This window comes from Anguilla anguilla, chromosome 1, assembly GCF_013347855.1.
Source record: "Anguilla anguilla isolate fAngAng1 chromosome 1, fAngAng1.pri, whole genome shotgun sequence".
Lineage (NCBI taxonomy): Eukaryota > Metazoa > Chordata > Actinopteri > Anguilliformes > Anguillidae > Anguilla > Anguilla anguilla.
In genome coordinates, this window is record NC_049201.1 from 56,470,577 (window position 1) to 56,488,076 (window position 17,500).

A 17,500-nucleotide genomic window follows, 5' to 3' on the forward strand; every position below is an offset into this window, starting at 1 on the left:
CTGTTGGCAGGTGCAGTATGGAGAACACGCGTAAAAAATGGGAGACATTTTGTTAAATATACCCCTTACTGCTAAGACAGATGAGTACTGGTCTTCAAGTGTACCTTTGTGTGTGTGTGTGTGTGTGGGCATGTTTTACTATCTTTGTGAGAACCAAATGTCCCCACAAGGATAGAAAGATGAGTAAAACTACGCAAGGTGGGGACTTTTTGCTGGTCCCCACAAGTTCAAGAGGCTGTTTTAAGGTTAGGACTTAGGGTTAGGGTTAGGGTTACAATTAGGTTAAGGTTAGGGTTAAGGTTAGGCATGTAGTGGTTGGGGTTAGGGTTAGGGTTAGAGGTTACGGAATGAATGTAAGTCAATGGGAAGTCCTCACAAGTATAGCAATACAAACATTTGTGTGTGTGTGTGTGTGTGTGTGTGTGTCTGCGTGATGTTCAGTATTGGCAGTTTAAGCCTAACTGCAGCAGTTCTGGCCATTACCACGAGGAAACAAACTGTTGAACTCCACGTTCACCGCCTCCCGCTATCTCAGAAATGGCATAAAAATGAAAGCTGCTTTAATTTGTCTTGTCATTCATCTGATGATTATCATATGGTGATCTAATCGCAGTTTTTAATGTGCATGAATTATTCCTCCACAAGCTAGTGCGCTTTTTGAAAACCCATATTAAGATATTGCATCTTAATGGACTTTGCTCTCAAAGGCTAAATCCCTTTGTTGTTCTGACTCTTTCTCACTCTGGTTATAGTGGAGACATGGAAGATTATTAAAGCCGTGGTTAATCAGATAGATTTCTGTAAAGGATCAATTTCCCAGAACGCTTTCTCATTATAATCTTATCTCCCCAACAGACAATAATCTGGCTTTCTGTGCAGCTTTGTTTGTTTCTCGCCCGAGCTGCATCAATCACACCGAAGAGCTAAAAGGGAATTGTGGGAAATAAAGGTTTCTATTGCAGGACCAGAACATTTTTTTAAAGGAGAGGGTTCCTAAAATAAATGTGCTACAGCTCCACTCGTGTTCAAAAAAAGTGGTTTTGAGGATCTAGCTTTGAGCTCCATTTTAAAAATAGAATAAAATCCTCCGGTCGTTGTTCCTTCTCTCTGTTCTCCTAAATCACTTAAATGCCAGCTCGGCGGGTCAGTAGCAGAGGCCTGGCTGGCTGTTGTGGTCGACGCTTTGTAGAGGTGAGCAGAGAGTAGCTGTGCCACAGAATGTTTACAGCAGTGGCTCTGTTTCAGGTAGCCCACCTGCTTTCTCTTACCGCGGCCCTGCCCCAGGAGCACGCCTCCAGGTGCGCCCGTCTCCTGCCCTGGCTCTGGTCCTCAGCCCTCTTCACACAAGGCCGAGAGAACAGTCGCTCCCCCTGTTATGAGTAACTGTGTTCTCCAACGCCAGTCAGAAAGATCACTGCGTTGAATAATCCAGTGCACCACCCAGTGCTTGGAAGACCTTACAGATGCTTTTTGTATTTAATGAGGAAAGAGCGGGGCAAGAGGTAGTTCACTTAAAATCAATATTAATGGACTTTTTATTTTCAATATGATGTACTGCACATCCATTTTTTTCTCACTTAATAATACACATCTGTGTGTGCTGCATTGACTATGAGAGCATTGGGTTATAAACTAGCACAGCATAACCAGCCGTGTTAGATTCGACTCTGAAAACATGCAGTGCTAACATGAAGATTTGCAAGCTCCCCCTCCACCCATGGTGCATCAGGTGTAAATTCTGTCACACATCTCTGGCATCACAGAACCAGGAAGTTGAGATTGCCACCCATGGTGCAGAACATGGACAGCAGTGCTTTAGAATTGGAGGGGGAGGGTTCCACACTTGTGATTCCATGAATTTAAATGACGGGATTCTTCCACTTTGCAGTTACTGTATGCTTGGAACAGATGGATCAGGTGTAGGTTGTCACCCATCAGGAGCCATTTTAGAGCAGATTTACATTAACGCTGGACAGGAGGGAATGTTTGAAAGGATAAAACATCATGCTCATTCATAGCGTCATGTAAAATGTGTCCCGGTGTGGCACAAGCTTCCTGTGTGTTTTTTTACGATTCTTCAAGTAATTAATCTGATTCTGCCAGCTTTGGATACATAATAAACATTTAATATGAAAGCGTTGTGCTCGGCTTGCAGACTTTCACATTGATAACTTCTGATGGTCTCACGTCACGTAGTTGTAACTCTCTGAAGAAACCTAACAATTATACAGGGAGTGTGTGTCTTCAACCCGGGTATTAAACACATACACTTATACCATGCTCTTTAACCCCACATCCACCCATGCACACACACAAACGCTCTCTCCCACACATGCACAACTTCATAAACACACATTCATAGCCCTTCAGACTGCATATGCACATATCTTAGAACACACACAAATACACCTTTGAGTGATTGTTTGATTGGGTCTGTGTGCGGTGCATTTCCATGGCAGCGGTGATGATTGTCGGTAATATGTTCCTGATTTGGCCAATTGGAGTCAGGAGTGAAGGGCGCGAACGTAGTTGCCAGGGCCTGGTTTGAGTTTTCCATCTCGTGCAGAGGGAGTCGAGACATGGCACCCGCAGACGCTGTTCTCCGGTGGCATTGCCAACACCATCACCAAGCATCAATCACCAACAAAACACAACAAAAAGAGTACAAATCGCCAAGAAGCTATTAAAAAAGCTTCCCAGAAGTAATTGGAGAACATTAGTTGATTAAGCATTGTGTTTGCTCTCCGTTTTAAATTTCCACCCTGGCTGTTTGGTTTCCATCTTTAAAAATCTCCATGGCGACAGTGTAATAAAATGTCTCCTTGGCCTCAGTGCCATGCTGCTCATACAGAAACATCTCCAGCCTTAAAAGCTCAGGCTGTGTTTATCCTCTCTCCCGTCTGGAGCACATAGAGCTCTTTTCAGCGAGCCCTGACCGCGAGTCTGTTTTACCCGTGACCATCCGGCCGACCCGCGACTGTTTCACAGCGCTAACCCGCTGCCCTTCGCCAGGGTCGTGAGCAGTAGGGATTCAGAATGGACCAGAACGCCCGCTCGCACACTGCTACCGCTCCCCTGAGGAGGCCTCCTGTCCTGAGTCTCTCCAGGAAGTGCCCGGCTGTGTGGATGGGTGGGCTGTGGAAAGATGCGCTTTAAAGGGCTATAAGAGCGATGTCTCCTCCGCTCGGGATCTGACCCAGTGGTCCTCTGGCCCGGGGGTCTCCAGCCAGTCATAAATCCCACACTGGACGCCGTGGCCGTCCGGAAGACGCTGCCGGTTTGATGATGTCATTCTCCCCTAGCTCCCGCAGGCCCTCGGGTCAACTCTGAATGGAATGTAATATGCAGCGCATTTCAGCCATTTCCATGCAGCGTGAAATGAATAATGAAACATCCTTCAGAGAACAGAGCGTGTGTGTATGTGTGTGTGTGTGCGCATGTGCGCGTGTGCATGTGTACCAAGCATTTTTCTCTCCGATTTAAAAGGCCACCAGTGATGCTCATGAACTTTCCCCTGCTGGTTGGGTCTAGAGCTGAACCCAGGCTGAACCCTATGTGCCTGGCCATAAGTGCTGCTTTTGTACTGAGTGTAAACAAGGCCCTGGAACACAAGGACATGCACACGCATGCAGCATTCATGAGGTGTGTGTTCAAGGGCTTTGCCTTATGCAATCTGAAAGCAGGAGCATTGATTTTCCCTTAAAACCTAAGTGAATGGCAAGGGAAAAAATACAGATGCCGGGGATGTGGGACTGGGTGATAAAGAAGCAGAATGTTTTTACGTATGAGAGACAGCACTGCAATCGGTGCATTAACCCTCCAGAGTAGCCCTAATGCCGCTGATGAAGAGTCTTTATAAGAGATAGAAAGGATTATGGCAACATAGCTCTGCCACTATTATTAGTGTACACTGACGCACACACGCATACACACATATAGTACACACACACACAGACACACACACAGAATCGTGCTTCAGAATATATTTACTTTTTTATAGATGGCTGCCTGTATTGTTAAAGTAAGCGAGAGGGAATTCTATTATGTAGGGGCTTATTAATAACTGTGCTTATACTGAGTAGCGACTTGTTTTCTGAGGTCCGATAGGTCAGCGCTCTGTGTCTTTGTGTGTATCCCAGATGGCCCTCACTTCCTGTGACTGTGCTTTGTACAGCCGTGCAGATGCACACTTCCCAAGAAGATTTTCCTCACTGCCGTACAGAGCCAATTATTGTTCAGCTGTACAGCCAATCATGGTACGGCTGAATCTCCATCAAGGAAATGATTTATCGCAAGTCTACAATGTGTTCAGTCAGTCATTCAGTAAGTTAATTCCCCCTGCCCCATCTCCCTCACACACACACACCCAGCCCCCGGTGAGGCTAGGGATTGAGGGGCCCTGATTGGTTCGTCCTGCTTGAACAAAAGTTGGATAAGATCCTGCTTTCATCACCAGCCAAAATGTTTACAGGATGACAGGGCTGTGTTTTGTGAACAGCTGCCAACTCCCCTTGTTAAAAAAAGTTTTTTTTTAAAATAATAATAATAAAAATGAAGAGGTAGAAACTGGTTTCCTTTACAGGCAATAATTAAAGTGGAATTTTTCAGTTTACTCTTTGTGTATGTGTATGTGCATATACGTGCGCGTGTGCATGTATGTGTTTGCATGTGTGTATTTGTGTGTGTGCGTGTACAGTATATGTGTGTGCATGTGTAGGTCTGTTTCTCCCTGTGTGTCTGCGGGTAAAGGGGGGGCTGTTTGCACCTGTCTTTTTCACTGGCCAATGGAAAAGCACGGCTCACTCGGGCTGTGATCACACTCAGCGCCTTCCCTGTTAGCTCATTTACAGCCTTGCTATGGACAGAATCACCCCCCACCTTTTCATAATAGCTGATATGATGTAGGCCTGCTCTTTCTTACCCTGGGCAGGTCATGTGCTGGAGGCCGGCTGGTGGGTCTCTCAGTTTATCCTGGGATGTTTATCAGGGTTCTCACCCCCTGATGTAGAGTGGAAGGAATTAATGAGCAGAGAAGTCTCCCGCTGCCCTTTACATGAATGGCTCGTAAACCCCGCGCCGCAGGAGCCCTTCGGTCTCAATCTGGGGACATTTTGTTGACGGGCTTGATGGAGCCAGACCGGCCCCCACTGCCGCCCACCCCTCCCTGACCTCGACCCCACCCACTGCGGTCCCGCTAATTGGCCTTGGAACAACTGTGGGTGCAGGAGGCAGGGGACTGCTTTAAATCTCTGAGACTGTTTTGGCGCGGAACGGAGACGGAGCGTAGGTGTGGCGGGGGGACGGCCCGCAGCCTGTGGGGGTGGGGCCAGGACAGTGGGTGAGAACAGAGGCGGGGATGACGGCCGGGCCTTAATTAGAAACACATGTTCCCCACCCCGCCCCTCCCTGCCTCGCCATAACCCAAAATGTAATATACGCCTTGGAAGTGAATGTGGTAGGGGCTGTCTGCTTGTGTGAATGTTTTTGTGACACGCACACACACACACAAACACGCGCACACACACACACAGACACACACACACACGGTGTGGGATTTAGAGCCATCCTGGCTGGCTGGTTTCCTACACCTCTGCCCTCGGTGTCACGGTGTTTTACTGCGGTGCTGTTCTGGCAGCGCTGGGCTGGCTGGAGCTCTCCCAGCGTAGAGGGCCTGGCCCGCACACGGCCCGCACACGGCCCGCACATCGCCCGCACACCGCCCGCACACCGCCCGCACACAGCCCGCACACAGCCCGCTCTCCCCGGGCCCCAGAGCACAGCTGCTGCTTCCCCTCGGCGAGCGCCGCTTTGCCTTATATGGCGCGGCTCGGAACCGCGCGCTTTTACCCAGCAGTCTCTGCGCCTGGCACCGCTGCCCGCCGCTTGGGGTTGTGGGTATTGAAAGCCACGCTGGGCACAGCTGGCCTTTCCGTGGGCCAGGCTCACTCTGCTTCTCCACCTGCTCCGAGAGCCAGCCAGCCCCATGCACACTTACTGTGGGAGAGCCCTGGAACATTCTGATTCACTTTCACAGCAGCTTCACTTCACTTACCGTTGTTAGAAAGTACAGCGTGTGAAGTGCAGTCTTCATCTTATATACACCGTACAAAGAGCTACTTCACAGCTTTGAAATGAGACAGAAAGTCAGCTGTGGAGTTGTTTTATGAAAGTGTGATATTGTGTGTGTGTGTGTGTGTGTGTGTGATTATGTATTAAAAGGGCTACACAGATCACCTGATATGGATATGTATACCCTCAAATTAAGAGTCTGCACTATAACCCCATGTTCACTATTTTATTTTAAATCCAATATTCTGTGTACAGAACCAAAACAACAAAAATTGTGTTTTTGTTCCAATACTTTTTTTACTGGACATATAAACACATGCACAGACACTCTCATGAACTTGTCAGCCTCTTTCATATTCATATGCTAAAAAATTGCAGGAGGACTGAAGCATCTTTTAGAACAATTTTCTTGTGTACCAGCAGCCCTTTAATTTGTCAGGCTGATTGTTGCATTCAAAATGAGGTATTAAGTGGTTAGCGAAATCACTAAGAAGTTGAAGTGAGTTTCCTGTCAGAATAGCTGATATGTCGTGGAATGACTCAGCGAAGCAGCTACTCTGTGCAGATGTATTGTCGTTAGTGCGTACGTAACGGTGGCAGTCGCCTATCACAGGTGCGGCCATGTCGTTTGTGAGGTGGGGTCGTGCTTAAAGAGAAAGACAAAGACAAAGACGTTCCCCTTGCCTGTCTGTGGTATGACATGGTTTCAGTGGCACTCCTCGTATCTTGACGATCATCTGTAGTGCCACAATGCACTGCAAATTTGACAATGTAAACATGATAAGGAGTGTTTCAACTGTCTCTCTCTATCACTCTCATACTTCTCTTTCTCACATACGTACACACAAATGTGGACTCACCCTCCTTTCAAATTCAAATATATATTTATTTCTCAGAAAAAAAACACACATACACACATACGTAACGTACACACGCAGTGAGAATTTGTGATAAACACAAAGTCACGCCCTTTTCAGAATCCACCCCTGCCCTTCCGCCTGGGATCTCCCCATGCCCTGCTGCACCTGTCCGCACCAGGTGAGCTGGACCACCTGCTGGTCCAGACAAAGAGGGCTTTGTGCCTTACTGGCAGGTACACACACACACACACACACGCACGCACACTCCGCTCCTCAACTCTGGCCTTTTCAGGGCTGAGAAAACGATCCGATGATTTTACCACAAGGTTATCATCCAACGTGTGTTTTTTAATAAAAAAAGAATTGATTTGTATTTGAAAAGCTGGGTTGTGTTTTCTGCCTGTTAAGTGCCTTTTTGGTCTCCGCAGTATTGTTGTAACACCAGTAACAGTATTGTCGGTGTTACAGAAATAAAGCAGCCCGTTGGCTTTGGCCTGTAGACCCAATCAAACATCACAAATTGGGAAGGGTTTTCAGTGCTCGTTCATGTTTTTCAGAATCAATTTTTTGGTCAGTGAATTTTTAATTAAACCACTGTACCTGGCCTCTGGTTCTGAGATGTGATTTATATTTCCTGTACGGATCAAGGTTTGGAATTGCTCTAGGCAGGTCTGTTCAGATGAAGGAAGTGATACTGCATATAGAGTAAAGGTACCGGGTCACACTTGGGCAGTGGTCAGTGACAGCTCTTACTAAAGCTCAGTAATTACTGTGCTGTCTCTCAGCTGTGTGGTGATGTTTATCAGTTTCTGGTTCACTGTACTACCCCGCCACATATTCCCTTCTTCTTTGGTTTCTGTTAGAAGTCCTCCACTGAATGGCCCAGTGTCCTCAGGATTCCGGTCCAGGTTTGCCCTGGGCTGAGTCAGGCTCAGGGCTCCGGCTGTGCTCTGTGAGCGTGAGTGACTCTCAGCTCGTTCGTGTGAGCTGGCCCCCATTCGTTCAGTCCGCGGGGACTTGTTTGTCCCTGTACAGTGGAAATCACAGCTACGCGGCGTCTGAAAGCAGCTGCTGAGTGGAAGGGCTGTAACGCTGCACCGTGGGCCGGGTTTGGTCGAGGAGCATGGTGGAGATGCCCGTTTGGCCAATCCGGGCACGTTCCTCAGACCCGCTGTAGTAGCGGGGTTCGGTTAATCGAGTGCGATGCGCTGGGACAGGGGGCGAATGAGAGCATTAGAGAAAGATTCCCCTCTAACGGTACAGCACCCGCCCTGCCATCGTAAACCCAGCCCCAGCGCGCCGGCCGCGCCCGTCTGCCCCAGGCCAAGTCGCTGCCAGCTGACGCAGGACGTGTTCGCGAGGTCGCGGGAGGGGAAAGGAAGGCAGTGTACGTCCAATCCTCGCCGTGTTTACTCATCTCCATGGCAACAGGAGTACATCCTTTTAAACGAAGTGGTCTCTGAGGGTCTCGTTAGCGGCTGGCGTTTCCGACGCTATGCGTCACATTTCAGGTCAGTGGGTGAGTCATGTGCGGACGCAGAAACTTTAAGCGCTGCTTGATGGCCTGGTTTTGCATGCTAACAGAGCGGCCTTTACGGTCTTACTGCCGCAGATCGTACTGCCAGACGGAAAAAAACTGCAGGAGTTTCTTGTAAACAGCACAGCACAGCACAGCACAGCACATACCGTACTTTTCTGTGTATTGTTACACAGAAAAGTAAGGTACCGCTAGATGTATATATTGTGGTGTTGTCCCTGTCTGATGTTGCTCTTTGTTTTTTTCCCATCTCCTGTATGACAGTCTTTGGCACTTTCTATGGTACATTATTGTGCGAGGTGCAGATTGAGTGTGAGGAGTTGTGTGGATTCTTTGGGAGGTGCAGGGCGGTGGACTGAGGCTCTTGTGTCTGGTTGTCAGGCCGGCTGTGCGTGGTGCTCTCCTAATGTAGAGGTGAGGACAGGGAGGGCCTCCTGCAGGTGTCAGGTGACATTTCGGCAGACGAGGGCTCGAGTCTGAGCTTTTCAACTGCTGGCATCTTCTACAGCCAGGATATCACTGACATAAAACAGCCGCAGTTAGAACCCCAGATAGCCAACCCTCCATCCCCAGAACTGTAATCCGGAAGTTTTTTTGGGGGGGAGGACTGATTTTCAGTGAAATGGACTAAATGTGAGAGCCAGAAACTCATTTCATTTAAGTTTTAGTTCAAAATCACCGTCTTTCATATAACAACCTGCCACTTGACATGAGACTCCATTTTTATTCAAAGAGGGATGTTTGTTCAGGGTCTATGAGCTGAGCCAAAGGGTGGTCATTACGTTGGCTGTGCTTGTTATTGTTGAATGTGGGGGTCTGTAATTGAGCTGGTGTTTTACATGAATCACACTGATAAAAGCCCAGTTGTGCCCCCGCTCATCTGCAAACAATGAAGCCCTCGAGCAATCAGCTTTAGCTGTGGGAACTCGGGCTTGTTTGTGTCCTCAGGTTATTTACCACTGTGATTCGACCCATTATTATTTCAGCGATATACAGCAATGCAGTTTCATGGCTTCATGCTTCATACTTCAGAAGGGCATAGTGATCTATAAAAGTGTCTCTGTGTCTCCTCTGTGGCTCCCATCCCAGTCTTGCTTCCAGCCACTTCACTGATTGGAGAGCCTGGCTAGTTTGTGTCTCTCTCCCTCTAAGGCGGGCACTGATTGGTGTTTTTTTTTCCTCTTCTCTGAGGGGAGCTGATTGGCTGATTGGTGTTGTCTCTCCCCTTCTCTGCAGCGCCCTCCGAGCCTTTGCTGTGCAAATTCGCAGACGGAGGACAGAAGAAGCGGCAAAACCAGACCAAATACCCCCAGAACGGCCGACCGTGGCCCCGAGAAGGGGAGGTGAGTTTACCGCTAACCGCCGCCTGAAACAGGAAGAGCCCAAGGCTGACTGGCAGGCCTGGCCTGGCCACGGGCAAGGGCACAGGCTGCCACGCGGGTGGAAGGGTTCACGGCATCACCGAGCACAGACATCTGGCTGCATTTAACCACATGCCTCTCAACCAGCCAGTTCATCTCTCTCCACTTGTTTCCCCAAAATGAGCCACAGTTAATGCCCCTTCCCCCCAAAAAATAATCCCAGCTCTCTCCATGCTGTGCTGCTATTGCGTGATGCCTAAGGAATGCACCCGCGACCTACCCTGCCAGCAGTGCCCATAATAAGACTATTAAGAGCGAGACTTCATGCTCTCTCTTGGGGTCAAACATTATCGAGGTACAAATGTATCCTAATCCCATGCCAAACCACACCCAGGTGTTCATGATTTTATATGCGACCTTCACGGGGGGAAGGGGGTAACAATTTGGAAAAGCCAAAGGTGGAAAAGTAGAACACGCTATCTCAAAATGGAGGCGTAATTTTTGAAAACGGCCGTGTAAATTGATCGGTGTGTAAACGCTGTTTTCATCTGTCAGAGAGTGAACATGGGCCCATGCTGAAATGGTTTTCAGTCTCAATCAAAAGGCCAGACCTAATAACAACAACATGGGAGAAACCTTCTCTTTTATCAGTTAAATAAGCACAGTGATTTCGAGGAAAGTCATTTGATACAGGACCATTACGCACATTCCCTGGAAGGGGTCCCGCTCGTGCACTCTTCAACTGTGGAACGTTCTAGAAGAAAAATGTATGGCAAGTCACGTGAAAGCCACTGCTGTTTTTAAGTTGTAAATCTGTGAATTCTGATTAATAAATGAAGTATTGAATTCACAGAAGTGAAAAAGCCATGTATGTTCTCAGCATTGGCAAGCTCCTCTGCCCCCCCCCCCCCCCCCCGACCCCCCACCCCAAAACGATTCCTGATTCCAAATGGTTCCATATGTGCCCGGGTGAAATTGCTTCATCTTTCACAATAAATCGTCTCAGACTCCCAGGAGCGGGCCTGCTCCTGCATTCTGTAACGCCGCTAACACATTGCTAACGTTCTGGGAACGTTGGGTGAGCGTTGTGACTGCTGTGGAGAGTCTGACGGGAGGCTCTCGCTGCAGACGTCAGTGTGTTGGGCGGGCCCGAAGCGGAGCGGCTGCGGGTGCGGGTGCGGGTCGAGAGGGGCCGCCTGCACGCTCCTCTCCTTTAGCAAGCCGGCGCTAGCACGCCCGCCGAGCCGCTCGAGTGCCGGTCCGTGCGGTTTGTCTGAGAGAGAGCGCGGCGGGGAGGAGGACGGCAGGGAGGAGGGAGGAGGGAGGGGGAGGGGGAGGAGGGAGGGGGAGGGGAGGGGGCTGGGGAGGAGGGAGGGGGAGGGGAGGAGGAGAAGCCGTCGGGCGGAGGTGCAGACCCAAACTGCTGCTGTCAGCCGTTCTGCGCCCACGCTCAGACTCAATTACAGCGTGCCCGGCTGAGCCGCCCGCACCGCCGCGCCTGATGCCTCCTCACGCGTCCCGAGATGAGTTCATTTCTCCTGCGATAACGGGGGAAATAATACCGTGTTATTAACGCCGGAGAGCTGTAACTGCCATTGTGTTCAGCGCGGCGGCGTCTCTTTAGCGCTCGCCGCCGCCGCGCTCGGTCACGGGGAATGTCTGAGCATCTGTCCTGTGCGGCTAGCTGCCTCCTAGCCATTCCACTGGAGCTCCTGTGGAATGGCACACTGGAGCTACGGTGTGTCCAGTTCTGTTGGGCCCTCTCTGTAAATAACACCTCAGGGCCTCAGTACTGGCTTAGCAGGGTCAGGTGACCTGATTTGTCATGTACAGAGAACATAGCCTTTCACCAGTTACCAGCCTCCCCTCTCTCTTCCTCTCTCTTTATGAAGAGCTTTATTTAGGTGCTCCTAAGGACGTTGTACTGAAGCCTGCACTAGCAGCTGTGTGGTGTATCTTGTTTTTACAGAAGATTCTGGATTGCTGATAGGTCTGGCTCTCTGTATGACTTCAGTCACTAAGATGCCGTTCACTTCTGAAAAGGCTAATTCAGTTGTGAATTTATTTGTAGAAACAGAAAGCCATTAATATGCAATAAAGTGCCAATTGTTACTGCGTAGTAAGAAACATAATTATTGGATAGTCCATTCGGTGGGAGAGAGAGAAAGAGAGAGAGCGAGAAAGTAAGAGAGGGAGGGAAGGAGAGAGCATGCCAAAGGAGTGTGTACACTTCCTCTGTTTCTCTCTGGGGAGGAAGGCTGGCTTTCCCGTTTTCTCCAGCATGAGAAATGAGGCCCTATAATCGGACTCATGACCACTTTGGTTTCCCGCCAAAACGCAGGTGTCCCACAGCTGTGCAGCGCCTGTCCTGAAACAACCCTTTACGCTACGCCCATCTTTACCCAGTCTGCCAGCCAATCACAGCCGGGCCTTCTATACCAGCCATCCAATAAAATTGCAGCTGCTCACTCCCTAAGCCATTCATCATCACAGGCTACGCCTGGAGTGCTGGCCCCTTTGGGGCGGGCTTTAGAGATGACGGGTGGGCATGTTTGGAGGATGGCTGAGGCGGAGATTTGTGAGCGATGAGTGTTTTTTGAAGTTCCAGTTTTTCCATGTGACTCTTCACTGCCGCCGCCTCCATTTCCTCTGCCAGCGAGATGCGGTCGGACTGAAATTTACGTCCCCGTTCCTGGGAAAAACAGTTTGAGCGCACCACACCCCCGTGCGCCGCACAGCGCTGCTCCACGCCAGGCGTGTGGAAGCGCGGCGGGGCGGGGTTTGGCGGGAGGCGCGCTCGGCGGCGGGCCTGCAGAAGGGCTCCGCCCGCCGCGCTCCCCCCCGTGGGAGCGGCCCCGCCGTGACGGATGGCGGTTTGGTGGCGGCCGGGGAAGAGAGCCGCCCTTTTCACCGCTCGCCTGCGATCCACCAAAATCCAATATAGAGCAAACAGCGCTGGCATTTATTTCCGGGGATTATTTACCCTCCCTGGTGATGTCAACATGAGCAATGCCTCTCCCAGCTGCGCAATGCCAAACAACTTCCGCGACAGCCTTGCCACCATAATGCTTTTACTCAAGTAAATGGCCCAGTTGTACTATTTCTTGCACAGTGCCTATCAGGAGCAGTGTTTACGATGGCTAGGGCTGCGTTTCGCGTGTTTATTCTTTTCTTTAGGGAAATCAAAACATTGTGCTACTCACCAATGAATACTGATAATCATTTCTCTTCTGTTTCAGACTAGCATGGCATTAACATACGACCCTGCTGCTATGCAGAACGGGTAAGCAATCTTTTAATTGTTGTTATTTTTGATCATTATTGTTATGATTATTATTTTTACAATCCCTGTGACCCTGCTTGCATGTACTGTAATATGCCTGCACTTACTGTCCTAATGGAATTTATTTTGTTCAAAATGGTGCCTGGAGGGATTTGAGAAAGTGTATAACTCTTTGAGTGTTGGCTACGCTGGGGCACCTTTGGCCTCTTCCCACCCACGCTATTTTGCGCTGGATGTTTGTGCAGAAGCGAAGCGTGAGGCCTTTGTGCGCTGTTCTCCCTGTGTGTGATCCTATGCACAGCGCAGGGGGAGATGGGAGCTGTTTTCTCTCCTGTTGCCAAAAGCAGCGTCTGTGACCTAAAACTTATGGGAGCTGCCACAGCGTCCTTCAATATCAGCTGCTGACTGCCCCCATGCCTTTCAAATAGATGTCATTATTTGGAGTGTTTGTGTGTGTGTGTGTGTGTGTGTGTGCGTGTGTGTGTGTGCGTGTGTGTGTGTGTGTGTGTGTGTGTGTGTGTGTGTGTGTGTGTGTGTGTGTGTGTGTGTGTGCGTGTGTGTGTGTGTGTGCGTGCGCGTGTGAGTGTGTGCCTGTGTGTGTGTGTGCGTGTGTGTGTGCGTGAGTGTGTGCGTGCGTGTGAGTGAGTGTGTGTGTGCGTGTGTTTGTGTGCCTGTGTGTGTGTGTGTGCGTGAGTGCAAGTATGCGTATTAGTGTGTCATTGTATGTATCTGAATGTGTGTCCTTCCTGTATAATAATAGAAAATGGCTGTTGGCACATGACTAAACAAGTAAAAAACGCTAATAGCAATAATTAGAGGAAGCGCCTGGGAGAGAAATTGTCAGGAGGCTATGGAGGTAAGGAAACAGGAAGGATGCAAGGGACTGGCTCTCTCTCCTCTCTGTTTCTTTTAATATCTGTTTAATTTTTGCTCCTTCTCTCTCCATTTTCCTCCACCTCCCCCACTCTGTCTCTAGTTCTAAGGGAGTGTGGGCCTTTTATGGAAAAGCATTGTCTTTATGCAGTATTGGAGTATTTATGTCAAAATATACTAGTCTTTCCAATGGCGAATGTGTGTTGCCTGCTTCACATGGCAAGAGATTTATGGAAGTATCACTGAAACATATTGTATGTATCCACATATATTTTTTAAAAATATTCTCACATTGACATGATCTGTTGGTGGTTGTCTTGAGAATGAGCTGCCCACACGTGTGGCTGCCCCTTTAAGTTCTGAAACATGCAGGCTAGCCAGGATCTGCTGATAGAGATGTTCACATTACATTTCAAGTTACCTGGTGAATGTTAAATTCAAATCCAATACACAAGTGGTTTTATTAAATTCAAGCCCTGAAGTGCCGCCGCCTGTAAAGGCGATGATAGAGGCAGTTAAAGGGACAAGGCGACAGCAAAACTGATTCGACAGAGAGGAGGGTAGGGGTGTAGGGGTATTGGGGTCATCTTTGCGAGATGGTCTATAACGTAAATGCCGCATGCTTCTAATTGGCTGCCTGTTTTGAAGCAGAAAGTTCTGGAGCGAGTCAGCAGTGACGGTGGGAGAGAGCCAGCGGCGGCTGATAAATAGCGTGCGCGGCGCTTGTGCTGTGCGTTTCCGGGGCAGAGCCTAATTAAGCAGCGTGATGAACGGCCGAGCGCCCGGCGTAAACATGGCTGGATATTACACGGCCCGGGGCTCTCCGTCTCTTTCGGCCCCATTCCTTTCTTTAATCGCCCGCATTTCCACTTCTAAACGGACGCGGGACGCGACATCCGCACGCGCTCCGTGTGTCACGGCGCTGCGCTCCGGGAGGGCGTGTTTACTCGCACGGAAACGCGCAGCCCGCCGCAGCAGCCCTCCGCACCGCATCATTCACCCCCACGACTCAGAAATCAATACGCCAGCGTAATGAGAGCAATGCAGGTAACCGGGTCACTGAAGATATGCAGTCATTTAGAAATCAGAGTTTAAATATTACTGCATTATAAGTAAACCTACACACACTCACATATACCCTCACACACACACACAAATACAGGCACAAATACACAGATATACAGAAATATAAACAGATGTACAAAGATATACACGCATGCATGTTCATGTTATATTCACGTACATAATACATTTGTAAATACACATGCAAGCACACAAAAAAGCATTTGTGTGTGTTCATACGTGTCTGTATCTTTCTCTCCCGTTTTGCTGAGATTGCAGAGACTATTTTGCTGTCTCTGCTGTCCATATAAATATATCAGCACAAACAGTGGACGCTATTTGAGCCCTTGCTCTATGAGGGTTTCCATAACCTGGCTGCATTGTAGGAAAAGGCATGTGTGTTTGATGGAGCAGAACCACATGGCCTGCTCTGGGTTTGGTCCTTTTTCCTGTCAGATTTGATACGCACCGTAATATGAAAGGCAAAACAGAGGTATAGCCAGGACCGTTGTCGAGCTGCTCTGCCCCTGCTGGGGCCCTCCTGGACCTGGGTAGATAAATACAAACTGGAAAACAAAATGGCGGTGGCATTGCTTGACAACATAATGCAGAATGAGCAAGGGTTACTGCCGGGACAGTGAGGAATGAGTAAAACATGCTTATTTTCTGGAACCAGCGGTTCAACGACTTAGACCCTCATTTAATGTTCGGCACTCTGAATGCCGAGTACTAGTTAGAACATAGAACTTTTGTGCGTTACCCATTTTTTGTGCGTTAATTCATTCGTACAGTATGCAAGCACTAGTTTATCTTAGCTAAGCACTGATAGCTCCTGTACATCTTAGCAAGTTAGCTGCATCACGACTGCAAGGTATGTACTTAATACCTGTTTGTTGTAAATTAAATGATCAAAAACAACAAACACAAGCTATGTAGCCTACTTACAGAAAGAATCCCCTGATAATGCGGATTTGAATTAAGATTGGAATAGCGCACACATAGCAACATCATAGCCCTCATGCACATTTGGAGCCTTTGCTGAAAGGAAACAGTAGTAATTTAAAAAATTTTCATTGAATGCTTTATTCTACCTTAATTTTCAGCCCCATTCATTCAGAGCTGTGATTATTTACTTTTACGCAGCATTTAACTGGCTTGTGAAGTTTAGAATTCATCAGAAGCCCAACAGAGTAATAGCATGCCAAACCATTTCAGTATGCACAGGCCCTGAGGCACTATGAATGTGATGGATAGGTATTTGATTTTGAGATTTTAGTATTTAAGAATACACTGGTGAGTTTGGCTATAATTCATATTGCAGCATTGCGCACAGAACGCTTCATTTTTCAATCAGTAGCTATCATCCTTGATCACCACCAGCAAACAATTCTAGCATGAACAGGCAAATGCTTCTAAACCCAGTTGAGATTAAAGATGCAATGAGACAAATCAAGATCGTAATGTTTTATCATAAAGCTTTTAGAGAGTCCTTGGATTTTTCCTGAAAACTCATCTGTCCTCATCTCCCCGCAACAGCCTGCATCCTTGGAAGGACCAGGCCAAAACATATTGGGTTCTTTCTTCTTGGGTTCAAACATTTAGGGTTCACTATAGCAAAGACTGATGGCTATCACCTTGGTTGCTTTGGAGGTCACATCCAAATTCACATAGAAAACGTTGTTTGAAATTTTTCCAGCTCCTTTAACTGTCCCCAAACAACCTCCAAATGAGCGACATTGTTATTGCGAAAAGGAAACTGGGTGGATTGCACAGCACACTTGAATTGAGAACTGAACGGAGATATGATAAGCCTAACTTTATTACAGGGCTGCATGGGACAGTGATGACCTCAAAGTTGAAAACAGAGCCTTGTTTTCCCTGAAGTATGTAATGTAGGTTTCACTGTGTTCTTTGTGTACAGTATGTTCTTTTTGTGCCTCCAGCAGCAATTGTACATCTTGGTTCTTGAGATTGTGTGGGAGAATAAACAAAATTATAAGTTTTCTATGATTATTTGGTTTCGTTGTGTACTCGTGGTGGACCCCTATATTTAGTAAACTACTTATAGTATAATACAGACCCCAAACTTTATATTTTATCATATGGATGGTTACAGAATGTTTATTTAAATTGGACCGATTGTGTGACATCAGTCTGTAGGCACTGTCTGATTTGAGATGGAATGGCCCTCGTATTGACTGAGGACCGCTGGGATGGACACAGGGATAGGGTTTCAGCACTCTGATATCCTATTCTGATGCTCATCTGGCTAGCACTCAGATTGCCTCAGCTCAGCTACTTGAATAGACAGGTCAGATATATTCAGTGGGTTTTCATGATTACTGTTGATTCCAGTCAGGGGGATCTTGGCTGCATTCTACCCACAATCCACTCCTGTGTGGCCTGATGTGCTATGCCAAAATGTAGGGTTTTTTTCTTTTAAAGAACAAAGCAT

General features: G+C 48.1%; 1 protein-coding gene across 4 annotated transcripts in view; it reads left to right on the forward strand.

Moving 5' to 3' along the window:
- Positions 1-17,500, forward strand: part of rbms3 (RNA binding motif, single stranded interacting protein) — a 290,727-nt gene that overhangs the window by 248,123 nt on the left and 25,104 nt on the right. For all 4 annotated transcript variants that reach the window (XM_035411964.1, XM_035411956.1, XM_035411971.1 and 1 more), the window contains 2 exons: positions 9,703-9,809; positions 13,067-13,110. In XM_035411964.1, coding sequence (XP_035267855.1) covers positions 9,703-9,809; positions 13,067-13,110 — 151 coding nt within the window. The remainder of the gene's footprint in view (positions 1-9,702; positions 9,810-13,066; positions 13,111-17,500) is intronic.